General features: G+C 39.9%; 2 protein-coding genes across 3 annotated transcripts; one reads left to right on the forward strand and one right to left on the reverse strand.

Moving 5' to 3' along the window:
- Nucleotides 1-3,480: 3,480 nt before the first annotated feature.
- LOC113215351 (mannosyl-oligosaccharide glucosidase) lies at nucleotides 3,481-7,482 on the reverse strand. The gene is made up of 9 exons (XM_026434967.2): nucleotides 7,328-7,482; nucleotides 6,646-7,041; nucleotides 6,408-6,565; nucleotides 6,116-6,290; nucleotides 5,800-6,042; nucleotides 5,565-5,720; nucleotides 5,281-5,487; nucleotides 4,973-5,191; nucleotides 3,481-4,888 (listed from the first exon to the last, which is right to left on the reverse strand). Exons 2-9 carry the CDS (start codon nucleotides 7,027-7,029, stop codon nucleotides 3,830-3,832), a joined length of 2,601 nt encoding a protein of 866 aa, XP_026290752.1. The 5' UTR covers nucleotides 7,030-7,041; nucleotides 7,328-7,482; the 3' UTR covers nucleotides 3,481-3,829.
- A 58-nt stretch (nucleotides 7,483-7,540) lies between these two features.
- On the forward strand, nucleotides 7,541-13,816 carry LOC113215352 (uncharacterized). 2 transcript variants are annotated; one of them, XM_052269642.1, is made up of 4 exons: nucleotides 7,541-7,688; nucleotides 8,125-8,224; nucleotides 8,296-9,719; nucleotides 10,129-13,816. In XM_052269642.1, the coding sequence occupies exons 2-3, from the start codon at nucleotides 8,209-8,211 to the stop codon at nucleotides 9,672-9,674; spliced, it is 1,395 nt and encodes a 464-aa protein (XP_052125602.1). In that variant the 5' UTR covers nucleotides 7,541-7,688; nucleotides 8,125-8,208; the 3' UTR covers nucleotides 9,675-9,719; nucleotides 10,129-13,816. The 2 variants fall into 2 exon arrangements, with proteins under 2 accessions (XP_052125602.1, XP_026290754.1); XM_026434969.2 differs by having other exon boundaries at nucleotides 8,296-13,816.
- Nucleotides 13,817-15,103: the final 1,287 nt, after the last annotated feature.

Here is a 15,103-nt window from a genome sequence, read left to right on the forward strand (position 1 = left end):
GTGACTCTCCTAGACCAATCCCAACCATTTCCAGCGATTTTCAATTTTTTCATTTTCGGCCAAATTTACAAAGGCTATAGCCTTTGTGTTTTTAGCAAAAATTGATGGGTCCAGATATCGACAGAAAAGAAGTCGAATCGATAGATGTGAACCTGAGGACCTCAAAACTACTTTTGGTTCCGTCAGAAACCACCCCTGTCCTCAGAAACTTGAGTTTTAAGGGGTGGTCTTTTGAATCTGGCGGGCAGCGTACAACGAAATGCCTACCTAGCAGGCGCGCCCAAGAAAAACAGGCATAACTCACTTAAAATGGTCCGGCGGCGTGAATTTTCGACGGAGAGATTGAAAGAGGATGCTATCGGACCAACCCCAACCACTTCCAGCGATTTTCAATTTTTTCATTTTTGGCCAAATTTACAAAGGCTATAGCCTTTGTGTTTTTAGCGAAAATTGATGGGTCCAGATTTCGATGGAAAAGTAGTCGAATCGACAGGGGTGAACCAGGGGACCACAAAACTACTTCTGGTTCCGTCAGAAACCACCCCTATCCTCAGAAACTTGAGTTTTAAGTGGTGGTATTTCGAACTATGGGCTGGTTGTCTACGTAATGCGCACAAGCTAAAGTAACAGGAAAAGTACTCTGCTGTAGTGGGTCGGCTCCATGATATTTACAAATAGCAAGTGAAAGGGGAGTCTGCCCCACCAATTCAAACCAATTCCAGCCTGGATTTTGACGGGGGAGGATTGAAATTGTCAGGGAAGAACCAAGGCACTACAAAAACCATTAAAAACTGAACTTTGATGCACACCAAAGGGAGCTTCTCATAGCGTCTGAACAGAGACAAATTGGACCAGCTTTTGTTACTTTCATGTCAACTCACCTGCACTTTCAGGTAAAAATGACTCCATGGACTTCTATGCTCATGTCAAGAACATTTCTGGGACGAGTTCCTGCAATCATATTAAACGGTACTTTTAGTGCTCATCGACTATTAATTACATATAATTTACTCATACAATACACTTTTAAATGTCTCTCCCCCCATGCGTCTCTAAAAGACCATGGTCTTTCAAATAACTAATTTTGGCACTGGGCTAAGCATTAGGTAAGAAGGGGCAGCTGCAAATTATCTGCAACGCACATTGATTGATTGTTTGGGGGATTACGCAAATAGCACCACTCGGTTTGCACTCCAACCAGAAAGTAATAAAGTTTTCTGTTCCACGAGAATAATATAGAGTAACATATATGTGATAAAATGATATGTGATAAAACACTGGCAGTTCACCCATTTGCATAAGTAACCTACAACAGTATTTAACATACTGCATGGAGTGGAGGAGTCTACCCATTCAACACTTTTTCAACAAAGCTGACAGTGAGCCAAGTTATTTACATCACGGGCATCATTTACTCGGCCTCAAAAAATAACTTACATCTTAATTGTGCGGGTTAACATTGAGCCACAGGAGAACACTAACCTCCTACAACAATAACCGGGATGGAACAATTCAATATACCTTGCGATTAATGTCGAAAAGCGGCGATGTCCACTCTAAAATTCTGGTTAAAATCCTATGATCATCAATTATATGAGTAAGTATTATCGGTATTTGGCAGAAACGCCGATCGTCGTGCACCGATTTTTTACCGTTTGTTTACGTTTCCATAAAGGCGCGGGAAATGCGCGGTGGGGATGGGGAGGAGGAGACGGGTAGGGGACGCGGCACGGCAAAGGGAAAGAGCAATAATTACGGCACACTCACCGACATATCGTGGTCGCGGGATGTGATTCTTTCCTGGGGTAGGCAATCCCGCCTCGCTGGTCCAGGATATGATCCTTTGGGGATGCCTTCCGTCCCGTGCATGTTGTGTGGCTCCAGGCGGCAACGCCAGGGAAGTGCCACCTGACAATAGTGAAATGATCAGGATAAAAATAAACTATTATGGGCGATTTGCTGTTAATAATAATTATATTTGGCGACTTTAAAGAAAAATGTACCAGCCAAGGTACACGACGTTTTGAGCCGAAGCCGAAACGTATTTGTCGTGGGAGTGTCATATCGGTGTGCTCGGGACGTCCTCAATGACGTCCCCGGGGGCCCGGACGACATCGGCACCTCCAGATTTGGACTCAGCGTGCGAGAAAACCGCCGAACACGATATTTCAGTCGTCCTGCGTCCTGGTCGTTCCGAGGTTGACGGTCGGTCGGTCGGCCAAACCGTATCTCGTTTTGACAGCCCCCAAGACTCCGATGTCTTGGGGCTATGTGCCCTAGGGTCTCGTGCGAAGTTTATCAACCACTCGGGCCGGGTGGGTCGGGTAAATGCGATTTCAGCACTCGGGTCTATATTTTGTTCTTTACCCGCCCATCCGGCACATCTACCTTTAGGTGTGGGCCGGCACAACCGATCTCAGCCGCAGCCACACCCTGGGGGGTTGGCAACCCATCGTACTCAGGTGCCAGATGGGCGGACAGACCACGCTGTCGGAGAGTCCGGGTGGCTATGCCTGCTTTGCCCCTTTCAACACTTCAATTTACTTTAATACCGTAGGACCTCGTGATTCCTCCTCTTTTTTTTTCAGATTAGTTCTTTGGTGTCGTACTTATTTTTATTTCATATTTTGAGCTACGAGGCTGGTGTGGGAGATGTTCTTCGTTTTGTACAAATTAATTTTTTGAGATATTTTATTCAGAGGACATAGAACAGTTTTCTGTTCTATTGAAAATTCTGCAGATCATCCTAAAACAACAAATGCCGGCTGGAATTTAAACAGATCAGTGTTAAAATACATAGGCACAGCAAAATGACAGATGTAGCTAATTCCATCAAAGCATGTTAAAAGTTTACCAATAATTTACAATCTAAACCTTTTAACAGTGTGTAAAGTATTCAAGATATTTCAAGGTGTTAGTGTTGGTGCCAAGCAACAATCGCTATTGGGTAATAAAACGAGTTCAAACCATTATTCTTTTAGAAAATTGGCCATAAACGGTCATTAGCTGCTCACAGCCACAGCTAACAATTGAACTATAATAGAAGTTGGCAGTATAGTCTCAAGGACTGCAAGAGAGGTGATAAGTGTTGGATCATCATTTGAGCAGCACAGCTGCATTTTATATTTTGAGAGCTAAGCACAGTCATTAGTGTCAAGACAACGATGGCAGACGCAGACACTCTTTGCAAACCCTCATGTGGCCCCAAGATCAGAATCAAGAGGCTTGGTCATGTCATGAGCACAACATCACAGAAGCATGACAAAGATTACTAAAAGAGAGAAAAAATAAAAATAAAATACAGAAATGTATCTTCTACACATCTAAATTTCATTACACCTCTTCACCCCCATTTTAATTTCATACAGGTTCAGTCTTAGGAAAGAGAGGGTCACTCAAGCAGTTTACAGGTTGACTTAAGTTTAAACCAGTGGAAAAGAAGTGCAAGTAGACATCTACACACAGAGGAAAATAAATAAATGAAATAACACCCACAATATATTTAAGTCTTTCCAACTCAATTCAGGTACACAATTCCAGAGACTAAAACTTCCACATTCCTCTATCCAAAAAATGATAACATTCTTATAATGATAAAAGTGGGAAAAAAATCAGACAGTATTCGTTGTATTCAAAATGAAGTCATACTAAGAGGATTCCAGCATAAGATATATCCATTCCCCTTGTGTTGGTACATGGAATCTGCTGAATCACAGCCATTCAATAAATGAAAGTTTTTTCCAACTCTAAAGCTTGGACGTTATATCAATCCCACTACATATAACTGAGCACTAGTCAACAGGAAGATAGTAGGAAGTTTGAAGGAAAATTAGTAAATTTCTGCCATTATTAAAGTAACAAGGGCTGTCCAGCCATTGAAAGGATGACACCCTTTCCCTTCACCAGTTCTATCATCATAATTTTCCCACAAGAATCCTGTGCGTACAAATTCCTTATGCAGATTTTTTATTAGATTATCCCGCAGCTTGGTATAAATTTCACCAGCAAGTTTATTGTAGGGACCAGCTATGTTAGCATAGTGATGTAATGCTCGGCAAGCTAAATAGTTCATATTAATCCAGATTTGACCCCGCCAATATGGTGGATCATGTTCTGTATTACGCTTCAAATACAATGGGGAGTTTGGAGAGAGAGATCGAAGACCGTACTGAGTCCAAAGAAGAGCAGGATTCTTTATATCATTCAAAATTTTTTCTAAGTGCTTGCTAGTAGGCTCAAGAATTTGGATGAGGAATGGAAACAAATTGATATATCCAAACTGGGTATCAACAAAACCATATTCAGGATCTGTTAGGACTACTCTGATGAATTCATTGTTATTATATTCAGAACGAGGTGCAGCTGAAGGCTTTAGAAGAGTAACAGCATCAGTGTGCAAACCATAGTCTGCATATCTAGCTTTTTTATCTGACCAATGCAATTCATCAAGGAGATTGTTATCACTTAGAGAAAGATAGGTATTTCTGAATCTCTCCCCATCATGACCAAGCAAATCAGACAATTCAGCTATAACTTGAGCTCCTAATGCCATCCAGCACCTAAGGTCAATGTGGCGTTCCAAACTAGTTGGATGAGAGGCACGTGGATAATCATCCAACCCAGAAGTCAGAGTCTTTGGGTTCAGAAATTTGAGGGTGTCTGGATCACGTCCTCTCCAACGATAAGTTGTTGGTACAGTACCAATTTGAGTGGTGTTGAACCAGCTGAACCAAGCTCGAAGTCTTGGATAAAGACGCTCCAGACTGTCCAGGTAGTCAGAATTGCCAATGATTTCATCTTTGTGTTTCCGCAAGATTTGTTGCAAAGCAAGGAAGAAAGTGGGTGGGTTTGCATTTTGACTATGTTGAACAACAAACTCTTGTGGAACCTGGAAAATTTACAAAGAAAACATTAAATAAACATGGCAAATTAGTTTGTTAATACACAATTTTGCATGAAATAGTGGGAGCACCTTTGCAAGAGCTTCTGCTCCCAGAATTTGTTCGCGTGGTATCCATCCTTGGATATTCATAAGATCAAACCAATGGCACATGATGTCAAGTGTAATTTCCCGATCCCATTCTAGAAGCAGAAGAGCATGAAAACCTTCATCCCACAGAAAACCACGAGGGAAAAAGCTTCTTGATGGCACAGCCGTGTAAAGAGGAGCTTTCCAATATGGCACAGGTACCTAAAACAATCAAACAAATTAAGAAAATGATTAATCAAGATAGATTTTTAAAAAAACGTATTTTAAAAAAAATTATTGGAAATGCTTACAGGATTATGTTTGGACTGTACAAGAGAAGAACCATAAAAGTAGGCAATTCCACCGATCATATTGCTAAAGGCAGTCTTTGCAAATTCCTGCATAGATGAATCAAAGCCCTTCTCTTCCAGTTTAAAAGTACTGTCAAACTGTCGGTGAAATGCTTCCCTTCTCGTATTTAGATCCTTTTCATACGTCTTTTGTTGGATGAGTTCCTCCTGACAGATGAAAGAAAGGAGTTTTAATCATATACTTACCCTAACATTGTATTTTAAGGACAAAGAACATTTCTTACATATGCTTTTCCAGATTTGTACTTAATTTCAATTCCAAATGGGATCTTAGCATCAATTTTCTGGACACTCAAGTTGGGGATTGGATTTGGATTGTCTCTGGTAGGATGCAATTTTGTTCCTGGAAGTACTATTACTCTTCTACTAGTGTCACGAACCTGAAGAAGATGTAACTTTTAATAATACAAATCAAGCAAATGGGAATAAAATCTGCTAAAGAATTTTTAGTTTCCTTACAGCATGAAGAGAATGTTCAGTAATCTCCCTAATTTTGTCTAATCCCGATATGCGAGTGGTTAAATGAGACATCTGATAAACTTCACCAGAGTAACGTTCAAATCTGACAGAAAACTCTCCCAATTCTTCTGTGAACCCATCAATTCCAATATTCCCTTCATTGGTGGTTATACTGCCAATGGTCTTTTCATCAAGAGCCATATAGAACATCAAGGAAACCCCTTGTCCTTCACCATCGGGAGTCTGTTGAAACAAACATAAATTAACCTTGTTTACATGAACAAAACTGATCTAGAAGAATACTTCAAAAACTCACTAGTGCAGACACGTTTACATAAGCTGACCATTCGCCTCCTCGCCGTCCCCCTGGCTTCTTCACAAACGATGTTGTTAAGTTGTAGGGGTGGTCAATAATGTCTTGAACACCAAAGAAGCGTCCATCATGCTCCTTCCATCCATAACGTAAGTTATCATGCTGCTCACACCAGTGCCTTCAATCAGAAATTCAAATATTTCAGGAGAAAAATTCACAAGCATATTAATAACCAATCTATCTCAACCTTTTAGAGAGTGAATCAACAAAATTTTGGAGTGTTTTCTTTACATACCTGACACCAGCAAAGCCAGTCATGACATGAGAGTCAAAATACCACATGAGACCCATTACTGGAGATTGAGCTTCCCTTGTCTTCAGACCAAAATACACTCCTGGTCGATATGTTCCCCAATAACGATCTGGCACAGACAGTCCTGACTGTCCTACAACCTACACAGAGAGGGTAAGTCAAAGCTGAAGTCTGACAGCACCTACACAATTAGATTCAAAAGTGTGAAAACCAGTCTTACCTTGTATTTATCAAATGGTGTGTTCACACGAGTTTGAAGGTACCCATTGTATGTCAACAAACCAATTAAGGTAAGTACTCCACCCGTAAATGCCATGGCTGATACAGTCATGAACTTACGTGTCAGTGACATATGTTTCTGATAGTTGTGCTGGTGGACATGCTTTAAATGAGCAGAATATCGATCTTCATATTCATGAGCATCACTATGTGGCCTGCCCTGAGACCTGCCATGAACTGGTCTGGTCCCCAGCCTCACGGCGGGAACATGTCTGTGCCTTGGTCCCTCAAGAGCCTGGTACACGTCATGAGACTCAGTAGCATCCTGATGACCATTATGGCTGGACCCTTGAGTTAATTTGCCATGTTTTCGCTGCCTAGCCATCGGAGAGATCAACTAGAACAAAGTGACACATATGACAACAAGCTCTCTCACACCAGAATACATAATTAAGCTCGAAATTTCGAAGAAGATGAGAAAAGACTCAAAACAGATGAAAGAAAAGACCCTGATAACTCTGAAGCGAGCGTCAGCAAAAGGACAACAGCGGGTTAAAACCAAAACAAAAAGTGAAGTGGTATGCTTCACTGGTCACAGTTATCTAAATCATGAGATAAGATGACAAGGAAAGTAAACAAATGATGGAAAATATTCAAAATACATAATGTCTTGAGATTCATACCAATTTAATTAAGACAAGGGATCAATATTTGGAGTTTTTCAGGCAATGTCACCGTCACCGGTGCCTTAGTGGCAGGCCTCTTCTGCCATGTTCTGTGAATCTGTGAATAAGTTTCTCTTCTGCTAAAAACCTGCCGATAGTGAAAATTCTCTGGCCGTGCAACGGTAAGGAAGTCCTTGGCCAGAAAATACAAGAAGAAATTTTTAGCTTCTGCTTTGTCGTCTGTCGTCACTTCCTTAACTAAGCTAAAACTAATATGGCTGTCATGTTTACAATAATCAGTTAGTAGCGTTGGTTTAAAATGTAGACAACATTTAATTTAGCCATCCATTATCCATAACTTCTCTGCTCTTTTTCTTCGGTAAGCTCACCAAATTCTACTTTTCTCCAAGTTCATTAAGGGTGTTTTTGACGGAGGCGTCAAGTTTTCATTTTTCAAAAATCAGGTCGTTTTGTGTTCTGCACGTATTTATACTCCAGACAAGATATGTGAGTTACTGACTGCGAACTTCACTTTTCGAAACAGCTGTTTTTGACCTATGGAACATTTCCTATCAACTTTTGGGTCATTGTTAAATATCACGCTCACTGCTGGGAAGGATTCCTAACCTTTCCGAATGTTAACAATTCAAAGAGTAATTTATTGATATTCTTTAAATAGTTTCAACACAATTTACTTCACCTTGATATTTCTTTGGTTAAATATTTCTTGTTTCAGTTTACTTAAGTTTACCAAGAAAGACACACATAAGTTTTTGTTAGACTTTTACAGTTTACCATATTTTTATGAATTTCAGTGCCAACACCGATGCACATATATTCATCCTACATCTACACCTGCACCACCATTCCTGTTCCTCTAATCAACAATTGTTTCTCTGATGCAGTCTCACACAGGTAAGGATTGAAAGATATGACTTCTTACAAAGCTCAAGAAAAGTGATTTAATTTTAAATTCTTTGCTACAGGACCCCTCAGGTGTGCTGATTGTGATGACAACCATGACTTTTCATCAGCTGCTTCGCTACTCTCTCACTTTGCGCAACACATCATTATTGCTGAGGCAGGAGCACCGTTGGACTCCTCCAGTACTTCATGTACCTCTAGAAAGAAGAAAAGTGAGAGCTTAATGGAGCAAATTCTACAGCGCACATCAAAAAGGATAAGTTCTAAGAAAAGAGTTGGTTCTTCAGGAAGTGGCCCCCCCAGGTTGTTGCCCTTAAACCTTCAACATGTTGCCAATATGTGTACTCCACCTCTTCTACGGTTCTTCCAGAAGAAAGTGGAACCAGCAGATCTAGAACATGGTACAAATTCTTATGAAAACAAGGAACACCAGGATGTTCACTTGAATCAGAGCAGCAGCTGCAGCAGCACCAGCAGCAACAGCAGTAGCAGCAGCATGAACGGCCACCTTACCTCCAAGATTTTGAACGGATCGTCGGTCCATCTTGCCAAATTTGACATGCAGGAGCGATTAGAGAATTGTGTTTTGAATCTTGTTTCCAAACGGGATGTCAAGAGGTCAGCTGAGAGGACAATACCTGATCTACCCCCATTAATTCCAACTAAAAAGCTTTATACTGACAACTGTGAAAATTGGGACTGCACCAGTGCAGTAGAGGAGATCAACCCTTTAACTTTCTGCACCGTCACAATTGATGACTGTGAAAATGGCACAGATACTGATGAGGTGAAATTTGACGTGTCCAAGAAGAGTGGTACACGAAAGCAGCCAGCACCAAAAAGGATTTCAAGATCAGAAAATGATGTTATTCATGCATTAACATCAAAACTTCCTGAACACACTACATTAACATCTGTAGATTGTCCTAGTCCTGAGAGAGAGAAGCCTGTTTCCAAGAAGAAGTATCCTTGCCATATTTGCTCCAAAGTATTTGGTTGGTCTACTGATTTGAAAAGGCACATTCTCATTCATACTGGGGAGAGGCCTTTTAAATGCAAGCTGTGTCCTTCCTCTTTTACTCGGAATTTTCTTTTGCAAAAGCATGAAAGTAAAGTTCATAATCGCACTGCTGGTAGATTTGTTGTTAATGGCCAGTTAGATGCCATTGCCTTGAAACTACAATCTACTGATCAAGAGGACAACATTATCTCCCTTCTACCCAACCTTGAAACGCCATACAACATTTCCAGTAAACCACCTCTTGATGCACCAGAATTGAGTGAAGATGAAGCTGAAGCAGATGGGGATGATCGGAGCAGTGCTGATGAAAATGACAATCATAATCAGAAAATCAAGAACCTCGCTTTGGAAATGCAAGATCCATGTCGTATCAAACAGACCTGGCACTCATCAAATTTGGCTCAGCCAGCCCTTCAGTAGTAGATGATGGATGAAGTGCATCAATTGCATTAATATACTTATTAGGTAAATTCATAGAAATGAATTTGTTAGGGGTGTCAGTATGCTTCAGGCTATCCCTGTTTAATTTACCAGTGCAGGGATAGTCTTCTGTTGATATGCTCATTTCAGAGAAAAGATTCCAAGTAAATATTGACCTCGCTCTTTCTGTATCCAATGAAAATATGATTTATCATACTTGGTCCATCCTGGGTTTAAAATTTTAATATGGCTGCTAACCAAAACTCATTTATGGTGATTGACAAGAGCCCTATCTGGAATAATTGGTGGCTGCTTTCTGGTAGGCATGGAGTCCATTGCTCAACATATATGGGGATTTTATTTCTGGATAGATTTTCTTATTTCCCATCCTTATAGGGGCAATGAAAACAATGGTCTGTTATGACATGAACTGATTCTGTGGTTTCTCTTTTAGATAATACTTAATTCTATGCTGTCATTCATAGTAATGAAGAGGTATTTCCCTGCGGGACTTTTATTTGTTATATAAGTTCTCTTGTTGAACTTTCCTTAGAGTTTGAAAGTACTATGTTGTCATCTCCCTTGCTTTAGTGGAAGGTAAGTGCAGTTGGACTTCGTAGGCAGCTACAAACAAATCACGTGCATCATGGATGTGTTGTTGTCATTCTTTTTTTTTATTTCCTTGAGGATTTGTCAGTATTTAATCAGTGTTTCTAGGATGGAGAGAGCAGTAAAATGTGGCTTTGTGTTATCAAAGCTCAGTATTAACAGCTGTTATGGTTGTCTAGTCTCAAGTCAGATTATCAACAATCTAAGTATTTTTATTCCTAATTACAGGTTTCCAGTTTGTTAGTTCTTGAAATAATTATTGGTGACAATATTTTCAGAATCAGATTTACGTCTTTTTTAAAAAAAACAAAGGACAATAAATTTCCTATTGATAGTACCATACCACTCAGTGCATATGGATACACACATACAGTACTAGTGCACACAGCTTTTACCTTGAGAGTGCTCAAAACTGTGAATTTAGTTCCTTGAATGACTCGGTTGAGACCAAAGACATGCAAGTTATATCTTGCTACTATCGGTATGTATGTTCCAACTAGTTTCACTTAAAGCCAAAGGGCTAAGCCAAATGTATTGATTGTATTACAGTAAATTGCTTTTGAACGTCGGTGTTAGTTTCTCCTGTGGTAATTTTTTTTTGTTTCTGTTATTGTTATTTTAAAATTTTAAATTTGGGCGTTTTTATCTAACTCAATTTGTACTTAATCAGTTCATTAGTGAACAGAATAGTTATTACTCTGATACAGGTTTAAAATAAGTGTAACATTGACTATTGACAATAATTTTCAAATGAAGTAATGATATAGGGATCAAGTATAATTTTTTGTTTCTCTGTGTTGTTTTTGTGTGCGTTACTGGACTTTTTATAAATGGTAAAAAGAATACTATTGTGACATGTACCTGCTGTAACTTGTAGATGCTCTGTTAAATTGTAGAATTGCTTCTTATGCCCAACTAGGTTGGTAAATTGTCCTGCAAAATTAATCCAAAGCAATGTGGACTTCTATCAACTGTCATGAAGCTGTAGTGTTTCATTCAGAGTCCTTGTTTACAATAAGAGCTATAGTGCAAAATTTTTCTTCATAAAGACTGACCATACTTAATGCAATTTTGCTCACATTACTTGGGCTTCCTTCTGTTAGCATCAGACCTCAACTACAAGGATACATTGTTTTTCGTACCGGCTGACCAAGCATTACATGGTGCTGCGTTTAAGGAAACAAAATGCATATATCCAAACCTTAAGAGTGTGACTTTAATTTCTGAACTTCTTGAGGAAACAGTGCTATCAATACTCCTTTTAACTATGAAATCAGAAAGTTTCTTGCAATTTACAAAGGTACATGCAGAGTTCAATATGTGAAAGCTTGTCTTATTCTTATCTTTACCATGTTTATAGGATACTTATAAGTACCATGATTTGTATTTGAAGGAAGTTGAATGGAAGTGTTCATTCTTGCTTTCATCTTTCCTTCTTCTTGTTAGTTCAGTATTTCATTATGAAAGTTGAATTCTTGTATAATGTTGGTTAAATTTTATTGGTATTTTTTTTTTATTATTGGAACCAGTGACAATAACTTAAATCTGGGGTAACTCAGCATATAAGAAAAGTATTAAATTTTTATTTGTTATGTTTGTTTTTGTTTCTTCTTTGATAAGGTTGGGCAGAACTTAATGGTCAGTGTATTTCTTTGTGGTGATTTTACGGTCATTTAACCATTATAGTATCACCCTTTGCTAAGAGATTGTGATTGTTATGTTTACTTAATTCAAGTTCAAGTGGGTGGTCAAAGTATTACATTTTATAGCCACGCCAAAGTATAATCTTAGGACTCCTTATTAGGATTCCATTATCTTTCCAGTGGTATCTTTGTTTTGCCATGAAAATAGAACTGGGTGCTAAATTTGTCTCAAAATTCAAATTTTTTCAGACTGTTATGTTGGTTTCATACTCTGATGTGGCTTTGTCACCAAGGCAATTTTTCTCCTGTTATAGACACCTTTGTTCAGTTTACAATCAAAATTTTGAAAGTATGGCAAACTTATATATAGAAACTGTAATGACTTTCTTCGTCTTTAAAATTAAAGATTTATTTTATTTGTTTTAACTACTCTTTCAAATCTTCTTAATGACGGGGAACCACTGATATATAATGGCATGGACAATAAATTTGTGACAATAATAAGTGCAAGCATACAGTTGGTCAGTGAATATTAGTATGTTAAAACTTTGTAACAATAAGCATTTACATGTATCTATTTACAACACTTATTCACAATTCTTCTGTATTTATTTATTTCATCAAACAGTTGAAATATTGTTATAAATTTAAATGGGTCAGTTTTTGTTAACTTTTTATTTTTATGACATCAATATTTGAAAACCCTCTTCCAGTGCTTACAGACTGCTGCTAAACAACAGCAAGATTGAGTGTGAAAATGGTGATTCTTAACTCTGTCTGACAAAAAAATGTAGCGATTGTTATTTTTATCTCATTCCAGTAGGAACACAAAAATTGATGCAGTGAATGAAGTGCTGTTAAAGGTGAATCACCACCATATTTTTGGAATGATGTGCAATGTACTGTAGATGCTTTTAGTAGTAGAAATGTGTGGGAATACCTTCCGTATCTAGTCGGCTTAAATGCCAGTATGTACCTCTGAATGGTGCTTACTCAGAGAATTGTTTCACTTATATGTTATGTTACAGGATAGATTTATCAATTCTTTTAATAGTATATATATATTGGCTGTCATTATATACTTTTAAGTCTGAGCATCAAATTGGTGTTAGATGTATAAAAGGTACCCCTGTAAGTTTGAAAATTAGTTGTTTGCATATGCACACCCACCCCATACGTTTTTTTCTTTTTTTTCTTTTTAAAGTGGTGCTGTGTTGCAATCAACAATGCTGGTTGTAAACCATTTTGCCTGTTTCTTTCTCTAAATGCGTATAAGGGGAGGGATTTTAATCAATATTTTAATTTATTGGATTGTTACTCACATGCCTTGAGAGGGAAAATTGTGTGTTAAATTTACCACTCCTGTGGTATTACAACCATCTGGCAGCAGTCAAAATTTATGTTTGTATCTTACTTACATACACTTTTTATGTTTGTTGGTTTTCAAATCGCTTATGAAATGAGTATGTTAGCAAGAAATCGTTAGTTTAGTATTAAATGAGCATGGCTCAGTGTTTGACAATACAGTTTGTATTAGTATAAAGGTTTTGACTCATGTGTGCAACTAAAAAAAATAATTGAAACTGTTTGTAGTAAAGATTGTGTATTTTGTGGTCATATTTTATAAATCTGCTGTGTCGCAAAAAGCCTTTTTTTTTTTTTTTTTTAAATTCCCCTCTCACATGGATTTAACCATGGAGAATTTTGTGAATGTTTAGATATAAGTAGGCACAAGATTGTACTTTGGGATACACTAGTGATATGTGATTTATGAATAATGACAATAATTTTATTCAGACAATAATAGGATTTGTGATGCTTCGTTCGGACAATACATTAAAAAAAATAAAATTGTGACAATAAACGACATGCACCCAGGAAAATTAACGAGTCTTTTCTTCCCCTTCTACCCCATCCCAGACTCTTAAACTGATCAAATGGAATTTTGTGTTTTTGTCTATTTGGAGTTTTGGCGGGGGGCGGCGGGGGGTAGGCCACGGGCAGTGGTTGCGGGCTGGGCTGCCGGGTCCAGTCGGTGTCGCAGTGCCGGCCCGGGCAGAGTGTTTTCACTTCCATTTCTCACCGGGGATGGGAGGACCAAGGCGTGGCGGGGCGGGGCGGGGCGGGTCCATAAACAAGGGGCGGTGCCGTGTTTGTGTTTCTCACGTTTGAACACGCTGCATGGCGCCCGCCAGGGGCGGATCCTGAACAAGGCGATGTGTCCCGGGGAGGGGTGGTGGAGAGCGGGAGTATTTGAATGCTGCCCCCCCCCCCTCCCAAGAGTGTAGCCTGAGTCATGCCGCCTGCCGCCGGTGGTGGTGTAAAAGACCATCGAGAAGGAGAGGGCAACCTGGCCCTGGCTCCGCCTAACACGTCCCTGCTGTGCCGTGGGCTGAAATTGTCTGAAACAGCTGCTGTGGCCAACACCTCCCATTCGTGTAACCCGGGCCCGGGGGTAAGGTTTAAAGCAATCAAATTACTAGGACATGTTTCTCTGACTATATGTCGGGAAGTACATAGTCATTGAACAATACAAACTCACACATAAGCGCCCGCTCTGCACCATAGGGAGTGATGATGAGGGGTGGGGTGGGGGGACTTTACCCTGTGGTAGAGACAGTCTTGGGGACTGTCTAAAACTCACAGGCGTGCGGGATGCGGGCGGGCTTGCCTACTCTGTCACTCCGTGGCGCCACCCGCCTGACATGAGCGCAGTATAGTGGCGTGCCTCCATGGATGGACTGCCTCTTCAGGGGGGGGGGGGGGGCAGAGACTTTCTTTCAGCCGATCTGGAAAGAGCATCTCGGCATCTCTCGCCTCCCCGCCGCGGGCTTGCCGGGCGTGGGCCGAGGCAAATGGGCCGGCGATGCAGCAGATTCGATCGACAGTGATTCCTCAAAACCTTTCGTTCTTGTACCGTGTTCGTAGTGACGGACGTGCAGCACGTTCATCTGAATTACATTTTTTGAAAGTACGTACTTTGTGGTGTGTGTGTGTGTGTGTGTGTGAAAGGGAATTTTCTCCTCCTAGTGCAGATCCTCTTTTACAGTGCTTGCTGCGAGAACAGCAAATTGAAGATGCGCTGCTGGGACTGCTGCGGGTACTTTGAAATGTATGAGGAAAAGTTCATCGGCTGTTCTGGACCGCGCGGGTTCTGTCCCTCTCCCCTCCCCCGCC

This window comes from Frankliniella occidentalis, unplaced genomic scaffold (assembly GCF_000697945.3).
Source record: "Frankliniella occidentalis isolate FOCC.00 unplaced genomic scaffold, Focc_3.1 Scaffold98, whole genome shotgun sequence".
Classification (NCBI taxonomy): domain Eukaryota; kingdom Metazoa; phylum Arthropoda; class Insecta; order Thysanoptera; family Thripidae; genus Frankliniella; species Frankliniella occidentalis.

What these genes read in the sequence shown, in the direction of transcription:
- LOC113215351 (XM_026434967.2), bottom strand. Translation starts at nt 7,029, where the DNA reads ATGGCTAGGCAGCGAAAACATGGCAAATTAACTCAAGGGTCCAGCCAT. An exon ending in ATGTAAACGTGTCTGCACTA is followed by an intron (nt 6,043 to 6,115) that starts GTGAGTTTTTGA and finishes TTGTTTCAACAG; the next exon opens with ACTCCCGATGGTGAAGGACA. An exon ending in ACAAATCTGGAAAAGCATAT is followed by an intron (nt 5,488 to 5,564) that starts GTAAGAAATGTT and finishes TTCATCTGTCAG; the next exon opens with GAGGAACTCATCCAACAAAA.